This window comes from Peromyscus leucopus, chromosome X (assembly GCF_004664715.2).
Source record: "Peromyscus leucopus breed LL Stock chromosome X, UCI_PerLeu_2.1, whole genome shotgun sequence".
Lineage (NCBI taxonomy): Eukaryota > Metazoa > Chordata > Mammalia > Rodentia > Cricetidae > Peromyscus > Peromyscus leucopus.
The window spans coordinates 53751875-53775289 of NC_051083.1; the positions used below are offsets into that span (position 1 = coordinate 53751875).

A 23415-nucleotide genomic window follows, 5' to 3' on the forward strand; every position below is an offset into this window, starting at 1 on the left:
TTCCTGGAACTCACTTGGTAGCCCAGGCTGGCCTTGAACTCACAGAGATCTGCCTGGCTCTGCCTCCTGAGTGCTGGGACTAAAGGCGTGCGCCACCATCACCTGGCCAGGGGGAGGGTTCTAAATAACCTGCCCTAGGACATTTCCTCTACCTCTACTAATTACAGATAATAAGCCACACCCTTATTCCTTACTTTAGCTTTCTTATTTCTTTGCCCTGAGATCCACATATCTTTCTAGTTGCACATGTGCTAGCCAATCCTGCCTCACCCCTAGCTCTTGATGCCTTTTAGAAGGAGGATAATGTTCTTTTACCCAATTTCAAGAGTAATGTAGCCACTTATGGTGGCACATGTCTATAATACCAGCTGCAGGGGAAGGGGCTAGAAAAAAGCCAAGACTAGGCTGGAATAGCATTAGTGGTCATGGCCATGGTTATAGAGCTGGCTCCCAGGGCAGCTAGAAGCCTGAGCTGCCAGGTTCGAGAACTTAGAATAAGTAAGAGTCTGACATAGGTTACTCAATGAAGATCGGCATCTTGTGTAGAGGCAGCCTTTGGTTTGCTGGGACAAGGAAAGAAGTACAGGAGAGGGGAGAGTATCTTCCCATCTAGAGACAGAAAAGGCTGCGGGTACAAGGCTGTGGTCCAGGCCCTGGGACAAGAGGGCTTCAGGAAGCAGCTAGACATCATAACTTAGCTAACTAAGCAAGCAAACTTCCTAGCTTGCGGTGAGCCTCCTATTCTAGAGAAGAAATGAAAGGACCAGTTAAGAACCCTATCGGCAGCTCAGTGACCCAGAATACCCTGGGAGTTAGGTGCTTTCCAGTGTGAACATGTGACTGGAACCCAATGTTTACAAACTTTACATACTTTAGCATATGTTACAATACCTACTAAACCAGGGGTTTCTCTTAAAAACCCAGATTCCCAGCCTCCACTACCTCAGTTTCTCATTCAGCAGGTCTGAGATGGGTAAGACTGTCTAACAAGTTACCAGGATTTTTGCAGCTGCTCTTCAGGACATAACGGTTTGAGAACCATTTCCCTAAGGCAAAATAAATAAATAAATAAATAAACAAACAAACAAACAAATAAATATCCAGATGGAAAATGTCAAGAGTAAGAATGACAATGGCACTCTCACATCATCCACCGTAGGAGGAAAGGAGCTTTTAAATAAGAATAAAAGAGTAAAAGCCTAAGTGAAGCTCAGGGGTTTCAGAATGGCTATTCTAACCATATAGAAAAAGTTCATTGAGATGTATAGAGCTTGGGACTGTTTGAGTGGCTACCTTAATCTAGTTGTATGATTTTTTCATTTGTGAGTTCACTACAATAAAGTGATCTTTTTTATTTTAAAATATAGTGCAGGGCTTGCTTCTTACACACTGATCACCTCAGTAGAGCAAAACCTGTAGCTTGAGGTGTTTTGGGTTTCTAGAAGGGCAGGTAGAATAGGAAGGAAAGGACCCCTCTTGAGATGACCCAATAGTTGCTGGGATTTTTGCATTACTAGAGTTATCTTTCACTCAAAGATATGTTTTGTTTTGTTTTGTACTGCTTTTTGAGACAGGGTTTCTATGTGTATCTTTGCGCCTTTCCTGGAACTAACTCTATAGTCCAGGCTGGCCTCGAACTCACAGAGATTCGCCTGGCTCTGCCTCCCGAGTGCTGGGATTAAAGGCGTGCGCCACCACCGCCCGACGATATTTTTAGTTGTGTGTGTGTGTGTGTGTGTACATGTGTCTGCGGAGGAGGTAGGTGGTTGTATGTGAATATTGGTGCTTGTGGAGGCCAGAGGCATTGGATCTCCCTGGAACTTGACTTACAGGCAGCCATGAGGTGTCCAGTAATAGTGCTAGCAACTGAACTCAGGTCCTCTGCAAAAGCAGCAGTATCTCCTCTTAAGCACTGAGCCATCTTTCTAGTCCCTAAGTTCTCTTAAGCATAGGTAATACACTCTCAAGTGATGTCATCCTGACTTAAATGGCCAGGTTTTTGTTTTTTGGTTTGGTTTGGTTTTTTGAGACACGGTTTCCCTGTGTAGCCCATCTGCAGACCAGGCTGGCCTCAAACTCAAGAGATCCACCTGTTTCTGCCTCCAGAGTGCTAGGTATTTTTATTCCATCCTTTGAAGTGTTGTTTCTCAAATTATGGTCTCTGTACCTGTGGCGTTAGAATTACCTAGAAGCTCATTAAAAATGCAAATACAGGCCCCATCTCAAACCTACAAAGTTTGGTTTTGGATTTGTCATGGGACTAATAATTTTCATTTCTAAAACATTCCCTGGCAGTGATTCTGATGTTATCACTGCTGGTCTGGGACCACACTTGGATAAAAACCATGGTTAGAGACAAAAATGAAAGATTTAGAAGCACAAGATTTGTCTTAAGTGGATTCTTCCTTAGTTCCTTTCTGCTATACCTGCTGCATCTCTGCTCCCCACCCTACATTCTTCAAATGTCAGCTCCATTGCTTATGAACTTTGAGACCCTAAGCAATTACTCTAAGTTGCAATTTTCTTACTTATAAAGTGGGGATAATAATAGGATCTGCTTTGGGTTCTTATGAAGATTAAGGAAGATCTAAGTACAGTACTTGGCACTGCATCTATGCTTAATAAATACTAGTGATTTTATTTCTTACTAATATTAGACATGGCCTTTCACTAGAACAAATACCTCTGCAAGTTCTTTCCTTTGAGCGTGTGTCTTTAGAATGCTCCTCTTAAACTGATGTTCTAGGACAATGTAAACACTAAGACACATCATTCGGTGGTTTTTCTCGGATTTCTCACTTGGATGAGAGCAGGGTGCTAGGAAAAGGGACTTGGAACTGATAAGATGAGAGGATAGGTCCTATACTGTAGGAATGAATATAGGGACGCTAGAGTACTGAAGAACTAAGAGGGAAAGACTGGCTGAGGAAGAGAGGGCAGTCAGACCTGGCAGGAAGGCTGTCAAAGACAACCTACCACCTTCAAAGTTCCTCTTGTAGCAGCCCCAGGGATAGACTCCAGGGTTACAACAGGCCTTAGGCATCTGCCAGAATTCCTGTTGTATGCCGTCCAGAAGGTGAACACTCAGGTGCCTTCAGTGAATTCCCTGAGAAGCTCTCAGAGGCAGCTGGCAATTGGCCCAGTGGTTTGGGGCTTTAAAGTGGCTCTGTCTTCAGAGTGACTCCTATTTAGCAAGTATTCTGACTACAACTGCATCATACACTCATGCCAGAGACGCGGTCCCTTACAGCTATGCTCTTTAGCGAGGCGTCTGGGGCACCTCAGGAAACAGCTTTATCTTATCTAGGAAGTGCAGGGAGTCCTTACCCGGCACGGACAGAGACCTTCACAAATGAATTAAATACAAAAAACAAAACCAGCAAGTTCAGGCCCCGTGGGTACAGCAGGCCAGCCAATGGGCCCCGGCCGCTCCCAGGTGGAGTGGTACTATGATGACAGTAACCAACCAGCGCGCTCCATGCAAATGAGGATACTGTATCCGCACCAGACGCTCCAGTGCTGTCTGGTTGTTATAGTGATAAACTGAGGCCCTGCCTCTGGGCTTCTCTGAGAAAGGGGTGGTGTGTGTGTGTGTGTGTGTGTGTGTGTGTGTGTGTGTGTGTGCGCGCGCGCGCGCGCTGAGGGGGGGGGTAACCTTTTTACTTCCCCCCAGGGAAGACAAAAAGAAGGGAAGAAGAAGGGGGATGGGTAGGGAAGAGAAAAATACGTGACAAAGAAAACATTCTCTGCCTGGGAGGAGACTCCCAGAGGGTGTAGAGCCGGAGGGAGCATTCACTGGCCATGCCAGTACTTACCACTGATGCTGAGTCAGAAACAGGTATCCCAAAATCCCTTTCCAATGAGCCTCCCTCAGAAACCATGGAGGAAATAGAGCACACATGCCCACAGCCTCGACTGGTAAGTAAAGACAAAGGATGGAAATGTATGCGTGGCTATGGCACAAAAGAGTTCCTTCTGTGCCCGCAGTCAGCGAGGAAAAAACGATGCTGACAGGATTTTCATGTAAATGAGAACGGAGCGGCAGCCTAATCCTTCTCAGCTGTTTATACTTAGCTCCTATACCGGACACAGTTCTCAGCTTACAAAGCATTATTGTATTGGCCGGGTAGGAAACGGGCTTCTCGGGATATGGTGCGGTTTTTTGTGCTTTGGGAGGAGAAAGAATGATCTTTTCCCCCCTTTTAGGCGTATTGTCATCTAGAGGTAAAAATCCTACAGTACAGTTTTTAAAATGGTTTTCTTCTTCACAAACCTTGGACTGCTTCCCCGGTGAAGTTCTAAATTCTAGCTCGGGAATGATCTGTCCTCCTCAACTGTTTTCTTTTTTTTCTTTTCTTTCTTTCTTTCTTTATATATATCTAATGTCTGTTTTGGTAAAAACGAAAACGACATAGAAGCAAAACTCCCCCATTCCTTTGATATTTTCAAAATAAATAAATAGTCCCTCGAGAATGCATATAGAAATAATGCGCATTTAAAATGAAACGTGACCCTTTTCGGAGGGTACTGGAGGTTTCTAGTCAAGCAATGGCAACCTGGAGACGCTACATTTATTTAGAATGGGGACGCATGCCTTTAAGAATGAGAGTATGGAAACAGGGTACTCGAGCTTCCTTCTCAGAAACTGCAGCTCCATTGATCAGCTTCTCTGCCACTGGTTCTGACCCCTTAGATAAATGGGGAAGTTTCTTCTCAAACACTTCAACAAAGTAGCCTCAAGGAATTAAAAACATGTCAAGTGGGTTGTGGGTTTCCTGTGGCTTGAAGTCCTATAGAACTTGGGGAAACTGCTCTTTGAACCCCCAAATCCAAGAAACACACTGGAGGGATCCTTTTTTTCAGTGATTCTCCCAAGTTAAAACGTAAAATGTTTTGATTGGCTGTGGAGTTTGACACTAGAGAGACTTTTTTTTTTAAAGGATTTCTTTGGTGTAGAATTTTCTGTGAGCCCCCACATAACTTGGACTTAAAGATTTCAATGCTAGCGCATTATGGAAGTGTTATTTCTGAATAAGAGTTTGGGGGCAGGTTTGGATCAACTTTCTGAAATCAGAAAAACAGGGGAAGTTATATTAGAGCAGTCTCTATGTCTTGAAGCATGCTTTTAGGGTATTTTCAGATGAATTGCTTCTTAGCCCTTTATCCAGTGACTGAATGGCATACCTCATGCAGCACCTGTGCTCTTATATCATGTACATTGTTCTGATAAGTTGGTTACTAACGCGGTTACCCCCTCTGAACCACTAAACAATTCAAGCTTTGGCAGTGGGAAAAAAGTTGAGGACTAAAGGTGGGTTACGAAATCTCTCACGATATATACTGTTAAGTAAATGCAACACAAAAACTTGAAACCATGTATGTTTGGATGAAGAGAGGGCAGCGGAGAGAAAGGCGTGATCCAGCACCAGTTTTTAGTACTTCTTTTCATCTTTTCTCTTTCATCTTTTAGCTACTCTGCTCCTTGCTTTGCTGGCCTGAGAGAGGTGTGCACAGATAATCAAGTTCAGGTGGCTTTTTCACTGTCACTTTTGACAGCTCCTCTCAGGGACCACACTTTCCCCTTCCACCCATTTTCAGAAATAAGGACTTGAGAGAATGCCTTCAGAGAATATAAGTAACTTCCCTTTGCCACGTTGAAGGGTCACAGCTGGGCACTAAGCCCAGAACAATATACCTGAAAAGTCCAAGCTCATTCCTGTGGAACATATTCTTCAAGGGAGATATAGTCTCTTCTCTCTTTTTGGAGGGGGTGGGTGATACAAGCGCATCAGAGGTATGAGAGGTATGTCCCCAAACTGAACTGTTGAAATAATTGTTTTGATCTACTTTGATTAAAAAGTTTCCATGGGCTTCTGAAATTGGCAGTTTACATACTGTCTTAAACTAAATTTTATGAAGATTCTTTTTTCTAAGGAGCAAACTTTGATCACTGTGGAGTTGCTTATGTTCTAAATTTTGATTTAATTATCACAGCTAAATTTTCTTTGCCTGGGATTTTACTTCAGTAACTAAGGCACATGCTAACTACTTAATGAAGTTTTTTTTTTGAAGAGGAGCAGCACAATGAAATGGGTTCTTTAGCTCTTTCTGTTGATCATAAAGCACTGCCAATAATTCCATCATTCCAATGCTATTAAGTCTGTGTTTGTCCACTTACCCAAGCTAATCACATGTGGGTCACTCATGATACAGCCTTCTACGGGGTGTGGATATTGAGTTGCATAAGTAACTTCAGAAAGTTCATGAAGGATTTGAGAGAGGCCTGTTTAGGAATGAAACTCCATACTCAAATTCCACTTCAGATGTCAGGTCCTTTCTCTCAGTCATTGAGGAAGACAGAGCTGGCATTTCCTGAATAAAAAAGACTCTAAAGGGATCCATATTTTAAGTGCAAATCTATAATGGTATTGATACTATTGAAGGTGAAATTTTTTTCTGAAGGGAAAACATAGTCTTTCCAGCTGCTTTATTCCACATTGCAGAAAAATTCAAAAGGAGAGGACTAAGTAGAATAAATTAGCATTGCTGAAGAAATTATAAAAATAATTACTAAAAATTATTTCACTTTTATGGTAGTTTATATTTTAGGAGTATAACCTTATTGCCCATATTACCATGGTATCCAGTTGGAGATGTTTCTGAGAACTTTTCATTTTATTATATTTACTCTTGACTGTCTTTCTGTTCCTTAATGTTTCCTGCTTAAATATGATGCAAGGTGACTCAGAAGCTTGAATGTGAAGAAGAAAAACTGAGTGGCCTTGGGTGATATGATGTAACAACCCTCCTTGGAAACCTAACTCCTGAGGGAGGAGCACTCCTTTCAGGCATGGACTGTCCTCAAATCTCCTCAGCCCTCTGACTATGCCTGGACAAATCCTCTGGGACCAGCAGGGGCTCCATAAGCCCTTCCTAACAAGGACCAGCTGTCCTAAAAGCTGTCTGCTTGAGGATTTAGTTAATGACCTTGGTCAAGTTCTTTTGGGGTACATTCTGTTGTCAGAAGGAAGCTGTAATTCTAGCCTACAATGGTCACTTCCATGAAGATGGATGTGGCCCTGATCAACTTAGAAGGCTTTGGAAATTTAAAAAAAAAAAGGGGGGGGAGCTGGTTCAATATGCCATGTTAGCAGGAGTTCATTTGAGGTTTTACTTCAACGTGGAGAAGCGCCAAGAGACTGCCGTCTTGCAGAAGGTGCTTTATGTCAGTTGGGATATAGATACTTCCCCACTGGTACTCAAAAAGATGACTGGATTGCCAGCTATCAGTATATTTCCTTTACTAGTATCACCATCTGTTTAGAGCAGCATGCATTTTAAAAGCAAGATGCTTTTAATGTGCTGCATTGGTGCAAATAAATGAACATAAGCTTCCTTGGTTATTTACTGTGGCTAACTGGAATTCTGCCCAAGGTTATTGTTAGAAATCTTCCTGCTGATCCCTGTCCAAAGGCAACATCCATTTCTTACCAATAGATAATTGTCAGTGTATTGCCCATGAAATCAATGAATTTATTCCTCTCACTATTCTTCCAAGCACCCCCATTTGTCTAATGCTAAACTTCTTATGGGAAAAAAGCTTAAGTCAAATAAAAGATCAGTACTTTGCTTTATTTTGGTGTTTGGGCATATAGAAATCACAAGGAGGCATAGCTAATCATTCAGACAGTTGGAAGATTGAAAACATCCAAATGATACAGGACTTTAGAAAGTAACTGAGAGAAACCTCAGTCTCTTACCAAGCAGACTCACAGCCACTCAAGGGGTGACAACTTCTAAATACAGCAATATGCCCGGTGATGTGGAGATGACTAAAAGAAGTGACTCCATAGCCCCCACCTTTAAAGATCATTTCCACTTAATAGAACACAGTAGTCTGGTACGTGAATGCATGCCAGGATGCTGAAATCCCCTGAGAATATTTTTGTAAGTGTGACTTTAATATATTGGGATTTCTTTCTTTCTTTTTTTTTTTTTTTTTTTTTTTTTTTGGTTTTTCGAGACAGGGTTTCTCTGTGTAGCTTTGCGCCTTTCCTGGGACTCACTTGGTAGTCCAGGCTGGCCTCGAACTCACAGAGATCCGCCTGCCTCTGCCTCCCGAGTGCTGGGATTAAAGGCGTGCGCCACCACTGCCTGGCAAGGGCTTTCTTTTTTTTAATTTTTAAAAAATTTATTTATTTATTTATTTATTTATTTATTTATTGGTTTTTCAAGACAGGATTTCTCTGTGTAGTTTTGGTGCCTGTCCTGGATCTCTCTCTCTCTCTGTAGACCAGGCTGGCCTTGAACTCACAGAGATCCGTCTGGCTCTGCCTCCCTAGTGCTGGGATTAAAGGCATGCACCATCTCCGCCTGGCTTTTAAAATTTTTAAAGATTTATTTGTTTATTATGTGTTCTACCTGCATGTGTCCCTGCAGGCCAGAAGAGGGCACCAGATCTCATTACAGATGGTTGTGAGCCACCATGTGGTTGCTGGGAATTGACTTCAGGTCCTCTGGAAGAGCAGCCCCTGCTGTTAACCTTTGAGCCATCTCTCCAGCCCTTGGGTTTTCTTAAAGGCCATATTTTATCCGTTGAGCAGTACTTTTGAGCAGGGAAGACTCTGCTAACCTTATCCCCAAGTTAAGAAAAGTCCCACCATTTGAGGGAAATATTCTATTTTCTAAGCCTTAACTGCATTTTGAGACAAGAAAAGGATCAATCTGGAGCTAGGGAAATGACTCAGTTGCTAAAGAGCTTGTCTCCCAAATATGAAGACCTGAGTTTGATACCTAGCACCCATGTAAAAGCTGGGCATGGTAGCACACACCTATAACCCCAGCACTGGAAAGGTGGAGGCAGGAGGATCCCTCAGGCTTGCTGGCCAGCCAATCTACCTGAATTGGAAATTTTCAGGTTCAATAAGAGACTCTATCTCAAAATATAATATGGAGGGCAATTGAGGAGGACACCCAGTGTCAATCTCTGGCTTCCATACCTACATATGTGTACCCTCACATGTGCAAACACACACACACACACACACACACACACACACACACACACACGATCAGTCTACTTTTTAGGGTCTCTTAAAGATCTGTTGTGAGCGGCACACTCCAGCCTTTAGAGCAGTGCTATCCAATGGAAATACAGTTCAAGTCATATATGTAATTTAAAGTTATCCAGCAGCCCCAGTTTAAAAAGGGAAAACAATTGTAACAATGTACCTTATTATTTAATGTCATATCATGACAATTATGTCAACATGCCAGCCATATAAAATTATTATTTAATATGTTTGTGTGCATATGGTATGTGTGTACATGATTGTGTGTGAGGGTGCATGAGATGGCACATATGATTACAGATATGTGCCACCATATCAAGCATTCATATGGGTTCTAGGGAACTGAACTCAGGCCATCAGGCTTGGGTGACAAGTACTCTTATCCACTGAGGCTTTTTCTACTGTTTTATTCATACAAAGTCTAAAATCCAGTACATATATTACACTTAAAATACATCTCAATTCATAATAGAGTTTCAAGTGCTCAGTAGCCATATATGGCTTTCAAGGAAACTCAGACACCTTTTTGCCTAGGCCAGTTCATGATGAGATCTGAGGATTCACAATATAAGGTTGAGACTGTAGCTCAATGGTAGACCACTTGCCGCCTAGCATCCATGAGGACCTAGGTCTAACCCCCAGTACTGCCAAAAAAAGAGGAAGCTTCACTGTTGAATGCACACATACATACATGTAGTCATAACAAGCATTGAACATCACCTCCCATTTTGTACTCTTGTATTTTCAATGTTAATCTATTCTGTTTCAGTTAGTAGGCTATTGCAGTAATCTAGATGTGAGTTAATGGGTTTGAGGTTATGGGGTAAGTGGGGAAAGAAACCTGGACAGAATTGGGAGATATTAAAGAGACAAATGCATCAGGATTTGATAATTTGGTCTGAGAGTGGGGCAGGGGCAAGGAAGACTAGTTTTCCTAGCTCCACTAAGTGGGTACCATCACTGCAAGTGAGCATCAAGAAGGAAGAGTGTGTGGGTGATGTGGAAGACACTGTGGGGATTTCCATTTGCTATTATCTAGTTAGTGTTTGTGGAACTCAGGGGAGACTTTTCAACTGATGGTAGAGATTGTAGAAACAGCACAGAAGAGATAGATATCAAATTGATGACAGGGAAAGTGGGTCACCTTCTGGATATAGAAGGAAGTGGATCGAAATAATTATCAGGAAAGATGCCTCAGGATAACACTAATGGTGGGTGACTCACTCCTGTAATACCAACACTTGGAGCCTAAGGTGGTGGCCTGGCTAGATTTATGCCAACTCAACACAAGCTAGAGTCATTTGGGAAGAGGGACTCTCAGTTGAGAAATACCTTGGATTTGCCTTGGACTAGGCATGCCTTTAAATCCTAGCACTTGAGAGACAGAAAACGGTGAATTTCTGTGAGTTCAAGGCCAACCTGGTCTACATTAGCAAGTTACAGGACAGCCAGGGTTATAGAGAGACATGTCTCAAAAACAAAACAGAACAAAACAAAAACAAACAAACAAAAAACAAAGATTTGCCTATAGGCAAGTCTGTAGTGCATTTTTTTTATTGATGATTGATATGGGAGGGTTGTGGCTCACTGTGTGTAGTGATAACCCTGAGCTGCCCATTCTCTGTTGTCAAAGAAAGCAGGCTAAGCAAGCCAATAAGCAGCACCCCTCCATGGCCTCTGCATCAATTCCTGCCTCCAGGTTCCTGCCTGTCTGAGTTCCTGTCCTGACTTCCCTCAGTGCTAGAGTGTGGTGTGGAACTGTAAGCTAAAATAAAGCCTTTCCTCTGTAAATTGCTTTTTGCTCATGGTGTTTTATCACAGTAATAGGAACTCTAATTAAGACAGATGGGAATATTAACAAATGTGAGGCCAGCCTGTAGTATATAGCAAGACTCTGATTCAGAAACAACACCAAAAACCCCACATAAAATAAACAAAATCAGCCAGCTATGGTGGCACACACCTTTAATCCCAACACTCGGGAGGCAGAGACAGGCGGAACTCTGAGTTCGAAGCTAGCCTGCCTGGTTTACAGAGTGAGTTCCAGGACAGCCAGGGATACGCAGAGAAACCCTGTCTTGAAAAAAAAATATAAAAAACAGAAACCAGCCAACCAACCAAACAACAACAACAACACAATAACAACAACAAACCCCAAATCTAACCAAACCCAATCATCAGTCACCCTAAACAATCCTGTGGCAAGGCTAACTCTAGGAATCTGTCTTAGTCAGGGTTACTGTTGCCTTGGTGAAACAACCTGACCACAAGCAACTTGGAAAGGAAAGGGTTGATTTGGCTTACACATCCCAAGTCACAGTCTGTTAAGGGAAGCCAAAGCAGGACCCTGGAGTCAGAAGCTGATGCAGAGGCCATGGAGGAGTGCTGCTTACTGGCTTGTTCCTTATGGCTTGCTCAACCTGCTTTCTTATAGAATCCAGGGCCACTAGGCAAGGATGGCCCTACCCACAATGGGATGAACCCTCTCCCACAAATCACTAATTAAGAAAATGAACTGGGCCCCTCCAGATCACTCAATCAAGAAAATACCCCCACAGACTTGCCCACAGCCCAATCTTCTGGAGGCCTTTTCTCTATTAAAGTTCCTTCCTCTCAGATGACTCTAACTTGTATCAAGCTGACATAAAACTAACCAGCACAGAATCCATGTATACTAAATCATCCTAGTGTATTCTTGGGAAGGAGAACAGAAGAAATGCAATTAAATCTATTAGAATATTCCTAATTCTTGCCCATCTGTACATGAAATTTGGCTAAATTAATTTATTTTTATCCTTAAATCTTCCCAGGACAGTATCCCAAGGAAGACATTTAAAGAGCCAACAGAGGAAGGATTATGGAAGGGAAAGAGAAATATGTTTCTTAAATGGCTGAGAGATCAGGGTACCAAGGGGAGGGTAAGTTCCCAGCGAGAACATCCAACATCAGTAGAGAGATCAAATGAGGTGAAAAGAGAGAAGGAAGAATTTCCTGCTGGATTTAGGAAATGGTCAGCAGTTATGTTTTGGTAAAGCTGTGTGAGTAGAGGTCAGCTAACAGGCATTAGGCTAAGGACACTTTAGAGAAAGTAGATGCTGAACTGAGAGGGAAGAAAGCAAATAGAATCTGTAGTGCCCAGAGGTGGGAAAAGCAGCGTTTAGAATCAGGGGAGACTAGCTTGCCCCTTCTTTCTTCCCTTCACTCCCTCCAGCTGTCTTTCTTTTCTTCTGGTTTTCTTTCCTTCCATTCATCCAAGATGCCAATACTTTTGGTTGGCTCATTCTTTTAAGATGACAGAACTTGTACTTGAATGTAAATAGGGAAGGGCCAGTGGGAGAGGGTGGAGGTGGAGGTGAAGGTGGCCGAGAGAACTGAAGGATGAAATTTCCCCTTGAGGCTGAAGAGGTTGGGCATCCGTGCAATACAGAAACATTGGCTTCGGGCAGGAAATGGGAAAACACTAGAAGTAATGTTTGCATTCAATTAACTTATGAGAAAGACTACTGAAAGTTTAGGGTCCCTCTTATCTGATAGCTTCTGCAAAGGGAGAGGGAAAGTTAAAGCGGCTTGGTTCTGGCAGGTGCAAAAGTATCAGTCTGTGGTATTCTGGGATGCTAGGTCCTGTCACAGAGTGTTTTCCAGAGTTTGTCAGACCAGGAGTAGGGACAGGTAGAAATGCCTGGAGAGAGAGGTCATTTGGTAAAATACTTACCACACAAGCATGCAGGTCTGAGTTTAATCCAGAACTTGGGCACAAAGCCTGTAATCCCAGCTCTGTGGAGTGAGAAGAGGCTCTCTGGGGCTGTCCTTCCAGTCTAGCCAATGAAACAAGCTCTAAGTTCAGAGAGAGAGACTCTGTCTCAAAACCAGTCCAAAACCAAATCAAACCAACCAACCAAACAAACAAGCAAAAAGGAGAGAATGATTAAGTAGGATACCCGAAATCAACATTTGACTTACGCACGCACGCACGCACGCACGCACGCACGCGCACACACACACGCCTACAAATCGAGAGACAGAGACAGAAAGATGGGGGGGAAGGTATGTTGGTTCTTGATAAGACAGAATGATGAGAGCAAACCTGGTCCTTTGTGGCCTCCAGAGCTCTACATCAACTGCCAACAAGATGAACCTAGGATTAGCCAGAGGGAACTGGACTGGCCCACAGTGAAAGGGCTGGGAGTTGGTGAAGCTGAAACCTAGTCTCCACTCACTGAAGCCTCCTGTGTCATTCAGTCACAGTTTTGTCTTGAAATTATTCAAGCAAACCATTTTTCTTTTATACTCCAACTTTAACACCCTAAATGAGTCAACTAGGTGATGGTTGACCATGGAATGTGAGCCACTGTGGTATGTCTGTTTGACTTGCTGCTCTAGTCAAAAGTCAGGTCTCTGCCACTCCTTGCTTCTCTTTCATTTTATCCATTTGGGCCAAGATAGGTTGAATGATCTTATGGTAAGACACACCGGCTAAATACTTGTAAGAAATGTTCACAAAGTACTTTGAAATTTTACATGAATCTTGTACAAACCACTTCTGACTTTGGCTTTTTGTCTCGGTTGCCTCCTCAAAAGATTAAATGTATTCCAAATTGTATTTGTTATATTCTAGTCATTGTTTAAAGAAAGCTATGTTGAATCTTCTCTTCATGTGAACAATAGCCTCCTAATTTACCTGTTTCATAATACTGAAGTTTGAAACATTGGCTTTCTTCAAGGCTTGGCAGTAGCACATTGAATTAGAGGAGTGTTCTTAACAGAGGCTGTCCATCTAAGTTCAGTGCTTGGGTTTAAAATCTAGCAGCAATGGGAAAAGCAATAGTCTTGAAGCTCCTGTGTCTTTAGCTAATGCCTGAGCAAAGCTTCTCAGTGACTCTTAGGGAAATCAACGTAGAAAAAAAGAACTCTTCTATCTGATCACAGGGGGCAGGAAGGAAAGGAGAAAAGAAGGAAAGTGGGAATGAACTAAGGCATTGCAAGCCCATTTTCTCCCAATAATCTCCCAGGTAACAGCATCTACCTTGCTAGGGTCTGATTACCCGTTGCTGGCCTCAGACCGTAGTATTATTGTTTTAACATTCCTACCTTCCTCTTTATCCCAGCATGAACTGGGTTAGAAGGGAGGCTAGAGAAGCTGACCCTGCTTGGGGAAAGACAGTTTAGCACTCAATGATCTTGAAGGCGGACTTGAAAACACAGTGATTAGAAAATAAAGCAGTGAGCCCTGGTAGTGTAAGCCTGTGTAATAATGTGCAGGGCCACACAGGGCTAGCCTATTGAGCAGGATTCATTTTCATATAATCTCCTCCCTCCAGCCAAAGTCTTTGACTTGGTGTTTTTGTTTTCCACTCCGTAATTCATGCATGCTGAACCTGACATCAGTGTAAAAGAACACTGAGGGTTATTTAAATGGGCATTTAAGAAAAATAACAACAGCAATAATAGGTTAATAGAAACATCATGAATGATGTGTAGAGCGTATTGCCAAATGAATGATGTTGAAAGCCCATTCCTAGGACACACAGGTTTCTATGCTTCATCTCTAGTTTGCCTAATAGTGATTGTAGGCACAGTCACATAATAATAAATTGTATTGTAGCTCCAAATTGTTTAGTTATAAGGTAATTGTTCTATCCTGGTTCCAGGTTGGAGGTCTTACTCATTTTTCTCTGTAGGTGATGGAGAAATGGTACAGCCATTCATAGTCACACTGTATTGGGCACTGTGTTGAATGCCCTATATGTGTTAAATACATTTAAACAGGCCACAGACTCATGAAATAAGAAGTATTATTCCCTACATTATAAGAAAGTCAAGAAAAAAATCCCAAATACCAGATACTAACCGATTAAGCAGAGATTTCAAAGTAGCTCTATCTCACTTCTAAACTACATACAACTTCAAACCAGTGAGCCATGAGTTACCTGCTCAAGCCCCCAGGGAATTCAGAAACAGTATGTGTGTGGATGGAGTTTGAGGAATGCTGTATTTAGCCCTCTCATGGCACATTTTTAATTTTCAGGACTGGGGCTGAGAAACAAATCTGATAGCTAAACTTTTTGTAGTAAAATTAGAAATTCAAAGCACTATTTTTTACAATGCTGGGGAATGAACTCAGGCCTTTTCATGTTAGGCGTGTGGTCTATCACTGAGCTACATCCCAGTCTCAAAGGAAATACTTTTGACCCAGTAATTCCTCCCCCCAAAAAACTTGTACATATGACACACGCACACATACGTACATATGACCTCACACACACACACACACACACACACACACATGCACCCACAAACACACACAACTCCTTAGTATGTTTTACCTAAATGCGCAGTAGAAGAGGACTAGGTAAATAAGTTCTAGTATATCTATATGACAATGAGAATGAAGAACAGACAACCACCAGCAAGAATGTAGTTAAGTCTCACAAGCCAGACATGAAGTAATATGTACCACATTGTCTTCTTTCCATAACATACAAAATAAGATAAACAGAGCTCACCAGTGATGTTAGAAGTCAGCATATAGTGGGAGGGGCATGGGATGAATGATAGCAAAGGTCAGTGACTTGATCTGGATGCCCTGTATAGCCAGGTTTTTAGAAGGGAAGACCAAAGAGCTGTTGTTAAGGCTATCTAGTCCTTCCTATATCTGCCGATCTCTACAGGAATTCTGGTTAAATTAGTCTTCTTCACCCCCACAGTCTCCCAGGACGGAATCCTGGGAGCAACACTTTGAGGGCTAATAGAGGATGATTCCCATGAAGAAGACAAAATGATATTCCTTATATAGGCAGGACATTGGGAGTCCAAGGGCAACACCATTACTTCATTGATAATTCCATTGCTTCCCCATAAAATAATAAATTAGTCTTGGCTAAAGAAATCATATATTTTGTAGACTGTATCCTCTTTGGAACATATTTGTCCATTGCTCAGAAAAACACTTTTATTATTAAAATCCAATCTTGCGCATACTTCAAGCTGAGACATGTTAGAAATAGCTGTACTCAATCTGACTGCATAGCAAACCTCCCACACTACATAATTTGTTCTAATGCTTGTTTCTTCCAATCCTCAGCAATGTTTTCTATATGTCTTCTAAACATATTTTCTGACAAAAGAATGCATTTTAGTTTGACATCAGTTTTTTCCCTCCTACATGTTAGAGTTACTTGTTATACTGTGGCAGGAAGAAGAGATTTTTTTTCTCTTTTAAACAACAGGAAACTGAAAAAATACTTCCAAATATTTATCATTACATATGACAGTATTTTTAAAGTGTTGGGTTGAGTATCCCATGACTTGAAACATGAAACTTAAAAGAATCATTTGTCTTCATGTTCTGAATGCTTCATTTTAGAACACTGTGCTAATTTCAATAGATTTATATTGCCTCCATTAGCTGATATCTTGAGGTATGATATTATGCTCACACTGGAACGTCTTGGCATTTCTGATAGGCTTCTGTATAATAATTTTCATTTTAGCTGTCTTCTTGTCAGATGAGATTACGTTGTCATTGGTTGTGCCTGATCATGTGGCTGATGCAGCACTCACACAGGGAATAAAAGAGTCAGCTCTGTCATTCTGCTTCCTTTTCTTCTTCTCCCTCTTCCTTTTCTGTGGCCCATCGGGTTTTGTTTTGTTTTTTGTCTTTTTTTTTTTCATTTTGTTTTGTTTTAAGGCAGGGTCTAATGTATCCCAAACTGACCTCCAACTTGCTATATAGTTAACGATGACCTTGGACTTTGGATCCTCCTGCCTGTACCTCTCCAGTCCTGAGATTATAGGCATGTGACACCAAGCCTGGTTTCGAGTGGCGCTGGGGATGAAATTCATGGCTTTGTATATGCAAGGCAAGTACTCTGCCAACTGAGCTACATCCCTAGTCCAAGGTTCGCCATCTTCTTGTTGTTTACCTCTGCTGCTATTATTCTTGCTTCCCTATTTTGTTGTAAGAAATGTTTTTTGAAAGATTCATTATTATTTTTAATTGTGTGTGTGTGTGTGTGTGTGTGTGTGTGTGTGTGTGTGTGTGTATGCGGAGGATATAGGCACATGAGCGTGATGCCCTCAGAGGTCGGAGGCATGGGATCCTCCTGGAGTTGGAGATATAGGCAGCTGTGAGCTGCCTGTATGTGGGTACTGGGAAACAAATTCAGGTCCTCTGCAAGAACAATATGGGCTCTTAACTACAGAGCGATCTCCAGCCCTTCTTATGGGCTCTTAACCGTGGAGCCATCTCTTCAGCCCTTCATTGCAGGAAATATTTTAAGCCACATAGCTGCTCTTGTGAGTATCTATCTAGTTAAAATTAGGTGATACAATCCACAAAGGCATTGATCAAAGCCTAGGTGAACTATATATAAGTCAGGCCACCCAAGTTGAACTCTCCTTTTAGGACACTGACTTGGTTAGGGTTTCTCTTGATGTGAAGAGACACTATGACCAGGACAACTCTTATAAAGAAAAACATTTAATTGGGGCTGGCTTACAGTTCAGAAGTTTAGTCCATTATCATGGTGGGAAGCAAGGCAGCATGTAGGTAGACATGGTGCTAGAGAAGGAGCTGAGAATTCTTACAGCTTGGCCTGTAGGTAACAGGAAATGGGTGTCACACTGAGCAAAGCTTGAGCAAAGGAGACCTCAAAGCCTGCCCCTGCAGTGACACCCTTCCTCCAACAAGGCCACACCTACTCCAACAAAGACACATTTCCTAAAAATGCTACTCCCTATAAGTTTATGGGGGCCATTTACATTCACACTACCACAGACACCATATATACTTCACCACGACAGGGATGGAGTGCCAGTGTAAATCCATAAGTTAGACTTAGGTATTAGTAATGCTGCCTTTCTTGAATACTGAGATGAAAAGTAAACCAAAATATAAGCACAAGAGTCACTGTCCACTGCATTGTGTTCTGCCTTTTGCATAAGGAACCAATAGTCTATACATTCCAGATCTTGCCCTTGGGTGCCACTGTAACGGGGGAGATCTGCATTTGTAGACTGTGTGTTTTGTCCCTTAGAGAAACGCTGCTTTTTCTTTCTTTGGTTCTGGGACTCTTCCTAGCATGGGGAATGCTATGAAGGCAAACCTTCAAAACAAAACTTTCTTCATCTAGGAGCTGTTACTGAGCTTGCAGGGACTGCGACCACATCATGTAACATATTTTTTAAGGTAGCATGGTGCAGGGGATTTCTTCCAGAACTTGCCACCAGGAATGCTGGGATTTTCTCAATAGCTCTTTTTTCCCTTAAACATAAGAACAATGATGCTACCTGGTACCTTTCTTCTCCTTGTTGCTGGGACTGCTCAGAGTTAAAGTCATCTTTGCAGTCCACCTCTCTAAAATGCTGATGATTACAGCCTGCACTCTTGCACGCTCACACGCTTCCTTTCCTCTTGATCTTATCTTCTGATGTTTAGAGCCAGTGCCCGCAGACTAGCACATGCCACGTAAGCTTTCTAGCACAGAGCTTCACTTCCGGCCCTTACCCAGGGTCTCTTAAAAAACTCATCTATATTTCCTTATTTCCCCAAATCAAGCAAGTTTTAAACTCCCAATTTTGACTCTTTTTAAGCCACTTGAAGATTTGGAGGGGAGGAAGTGGGATAAGAGTATAATACGTGACTGATGCTCATCATAAGCTCCTTAAAGCTCCACTGCCTAAGAAAACATAACTTGGAGTAAGGAATTTCTTATCTCCAGGTAAAGATTCTTTTCTTCGTACCAGTGTCTATTAATGCCATAAATCTGAGATCTGATAACCGTAAGCTGCCCTTCCATTTCAGAGGTGGCATGTGTGAAACAACAGCCAACACTGATTGTAAGGCGAGATTTATTGGGAGACACTTCCTAATCTTGAACCCATTAAAATATGAGGGAAGGAAACAGACATTTTACAATCAGTGAAACGTGATTTCAGGTCGAGTTCTAGGATTCTTCATGCCATTTGAAAGTCACTGTTGTGTGTTCTGAAGGTAGCCACATGGGGAGGGCCTTGCAGTTTATAGGTGGCCATTGTTTTTAGAAAGCCCACACACCAGGGCATAATACAGTGTCTCACCCCTGATCTCCAGAGGGCAGTGATTACTAGTCTGACTTAGATGCAGGTGCATAGACACTCACTTGGTTTTGTTTTGTTTTTTAATTTGTGTTTTTGTTTTGTTTCCGAGACGAGGTCTTGCTCTGTATCCTTGGCTGTCCTAGGACTCTCTATGTAACCCAGGATGGTCTCAAACTCACAGATAAACACCTGCTTCTGCCTCTCCAGCTGGGATCAAAGTCATGCACCACCACATACAACTGGTCTAATTTTTATGTTTTTAAAAACCAAACTATCAAACCCATCTACACTTCCCATTCCCTCTTCTCCAATGCCTCCCATATCCCCTTCAACATGTTTCCCTCTTAACTTCATGCGCTTTATTATTTTTAAGCCCATGGAGTCCACTTAGTACTTCCTGTATGGAGATAGGTGTGGGACCATTTATTGGCGCAAGAATAGGCTCTCAGGTGCTGCATCCCTGAAGAAAAGTGATTCCTCTTCTCCCAGCAGCCATTAACTGCCAACAGCTCCTCGGGTAGTGGTGGTACTTTGGGGCTCCCTCCCTAATCCAGTTTGCTCTTGGACTTTATCTGGCTGGATTTTGTGCAGCTCTGTGCATGAATGCACAGTCACTGCGTGTCCGTAACTCCAGCAGCCCTCACACGTCCAGATGACTGCAATGAAGTAGTTGTGTGGAGGTTTTTTCCTTAATGGAGCTCTTACAAGGCAAATCTAAATAAAGTGGCAAATGCATTTTTAAAAGATATTTCAGGTAACTTTTTAACTGTGCTGTATTGTTTTGCTTTTAAACAGCTTCAACCTACTTATTCCCAACAATAGAAAAGTGGGCAAGGACAGGTTATTCTCAGAAGAAAATACAAATGGCTAATAAACATTTGAAAAATGTTCAATCTTTCTTCTAATCAAAATAATGCAAATTGAAACAGCATGATGCCATTTTTGGTCTATAAAATTGACAAAGATAATACTTAATGCCAGTGAGATTGCATTTTTCCTACATTGTAATGTGAGTGTAAATGATTCAGCTTTTGTAGAAGGTAATTTACCAATATATGTTAAAACATTCTTCAAATGTTTATCTTTAAAATGTTTACACCCCTGATCTAAGTAATTTGGCTCCCAGGCATCTATGGAGAGAAAATAATCAGAGGTTCACAATTATGTTTAGAATGTTACTTTAATTATGAAAACATTTTAAAAAATTAACCCTCAACAATAGGGAACTATTTATGACTTTTTTTAAAGATTCATTTTATTTTTAATTATGTGTATATGTGCATGTCTGTGCATGGGTATGTGTGTGTGTATGCACAAGTGTCCATAGAATCCAGAAGAGGGTATCCAGTTCCCTGCAGCTGGAGCTATAGGCTGTTGTGAATTGCCTGATGTGTGTGCTAGGAACTGAACTTAGGTCTTCTGCCAAGAGCAGTATGCACTTTTAAACACTGAGCCATCTCTCTGGCTCTATTTATGATTTTCCTATTTAGTGTAACATTTTATTGCCTTCCAAATTAGTGAGGTTGGAAACTATTTAAATGATATGATAAAATACTCATGATGTGTTGGATGAAAACAGGACTTATGCAGTGAAATTCTAAAGTTGTTACTAAGTATACATGGCATATCAGAAAGACTGAAACTAAACCTAAAAAGTATTAGCAACAGTTGACTCTGGAAAACAATTATTGGAGACTTGTTTTCTTCTCTTAACTTTCCCTAGTTTCCTAAAATATACTTTGATGATGAGACATTTATGGCATACTGTTAATATGTGCACTTCCTTGCTGAGTTTAATGTCTATATCAGTAATCACTTTTTCCAACTACCACCCAACAAGTATTTATTAAGGACCTACTCTATGTCAGGTACTGCATTAGGGAGTAGAGCTATAGCAACAAAGATGGCAGACCAAGTCCATGCTTTCTTGGAGTTTCCATAACGGTGGCGAAAGACTGGCTACAAATTTAGTGTCTCCTCATTTGCCAACTTGGACCCCTCTTCTACCTGCATTCATGCTTTGAAATGCTACAATGTGAGTTTATTCCAATTGCTTTAAGTATCACTTATATTCAGTCATCTTCCTATTGCCAGCTTAGTCTTCTCTCCCAAACGTCAGACTTGTACATACAGGCCTGACATCCCTCCTTGGAGATCTAACAGGAATGTCAAAGTGAGGGAAAAAAGAACCCCAAATCTCTGCATCCTTCCTACAACAGATTTCCTCTGCTAGTACCTTTCCCATCCCAAGAATGGTAACCCAAGTGGTTCAGCTCTTCTGCCTAGTTATTTTGGAATTATCCTAGCTCCTCATTCTTTCATACGTTGTATCCAATTTATTCCAAATTTCATTTATCCAAAATCTATGCAAAATCTGATTTATTATTACCTCTGCTGTGGTGGTTTTGTTTCTACCTCAGATCCCTTAACATTTTATTCTCAGCATATCTGCTAAGGCCCTGGTAAAGCACAGTCAAAGCCAGATGTGGTACTCCATGCCTGTAATCCCAGCATAGGAAAAGCTAAGGAAAGAGAATCAAGAGTTCAGGCCACCACTAGATAAATAGTGAGTTCAAGGCCAGCCTGAGGTACATAAGATCTTGTCTCAAAAAGAGAACAAAAACCAGAGACTAGACAGATGGCTCACTGGGCAAGAGTGCTTGCTGCACAAGCATGAGAACTTGAGTTCGGATTCCAGCATCTGTAGTCACATGCACATATATAACCCAGTGCTGTAGTGGGGAGAAATAGGAAGATTACTAGGGCTTACTAGCTGCCAGCTTAGATTCTGTTTCAGTGAGAAACTCTGTCTCAAAGAAAAAAGGCAGAGAGCGCTAGAAGACACTGGACATCCTCCTCTGGCCTCTGGATACACACACACACACACACACACACACACACACACACACACACACACAGAGGGATGTATACACACCCACACCTACACACATACACTCACACACATAGATACCCACATCCCCCCCCCCCCATACCACATATTTAAACAAAAAGATCAGATCACACTTCTTTCTCCTCCTTTTCTGCTGGGAATTGAACCTAAGCTCTTGCCCATCCTACGCAAATGCTACCATTGAGGTACACCCCAAGCCTCTTCTTACTTTTGTTTGGAGACAAGGTCCCACTAAATGGCCCAGGCTAGCATTGACCTGACTCCGTAGCCCAGGCACGTCTTGAACTTCAGCCTCCTGAGTAGCTGAGGTTACAGACTTGCCATTTTTCTTTCTGTCTCGTTTACTCTTGAGCTCTCTATTGCCTTTCCACACCTTATTTTTTACATAGCATGTGCTCAGCACTTAACACACTACATATTTTACATTTGTTTTGTTGTTTATCATTAATTTTTAGTGTTATGCAGACAGAACTTATTTTGTCTGTTATGGCCTCTAATGTGACCTCAGAATCTACAACAGTACCTAACATACACTAAGTAAGTACTATTCAAGTGGTATAAAATGTTGGACAAATGAATAATGGATAGATATTATGACAGTGATTTAAATCCTTCAAAAGCACAAATGAGTTCTAAAACTTCCCTATACATAGGAATTATATCAGCTAGTTTATAGATAATAGGTGAATAGCTCTTCTTTCCTATAAGACCTGCCCTCCAGATTCAGGACAACTGACCCTTGATTAAATTTTCTGCAACTCTGAAATCACAGAAGAGGAAATACTTTAAATTTATTTTTACATTTTGCAAATTACATGAGTATGTTCTCATCATAAGAAGAAAGCAAAATAACAGTATATATCTTCTCTCTAAAGAGGTAATTGTCTGATGTTTATTTTTCTAGGCTAAGTAGTACTTTCTATGATGACAAGAATATTCTCTATATACACTGTCTAGTATCTCTATTGGCCATATATGGTTACTGAGCACTTCAAATGTGGCTAGCATGACTGAAACATGACAGAGATTATGCTTTAAATTTTGTTTCATTTTAAGTATCATGTTAGTATAAATAGCTACATGTGAACAATGAGTATCATGCCAGCATAATTTTTATATATTTCTATAGTACTCTTCCCCCTCCTTTTTTTTTTATCATAAATGATATTACACAGCACTAATATGCATTCATACTGTTTAGGGATTTCCATTTTGCATTCAGTGAAATATCTTAGAAATGATTCCTTGTTGTTGACAAGTGCCACTTGTCACTTTGGTAGATTGCTGCCCCAGAGTCACTCTCTTTCCTGCCTTTCTTATTTGTTCCTCTTTTTATTCTTATTTGTTCCTTTTTTT

The 23415-nt window shown here is 41.4% G+C and overlaps 1 protein-coding gene across 4 annotated transcripts in view; it reads left to right on the forward strand.

The window, feature by feature from the left end:
• Window positions 1–23415, forward strand: part of Pcyt1b (phosphate cytidylyltransferase 1, choline, beta) — a 100210-nt gene that overhangs the window by 17736 nt on the left and 59059 nt on the right. Inside the window, exon 1 of one of the 4 annotated variants that reach the window (XM_037199449.1) lies at window positions 3513–3918. The exons of 1 other annotated variant lie outside the window; for it this stretch is intronic. In XM_037199449.1, the coding sequence (XP_037055344.1) occupies window positions 3802–3918 (117 nt within the window). In that variant the 5' untranslated portion in view covers window positions 3513–3801. Of the gene's footprint in view, window positions 1–3512; window positions 3919–23415 lie in introns of those variants that run through there. 2 more of the 4 variants (XM_037199448.1, XM_028881678.2) reach the window with 2 other exon arrangements.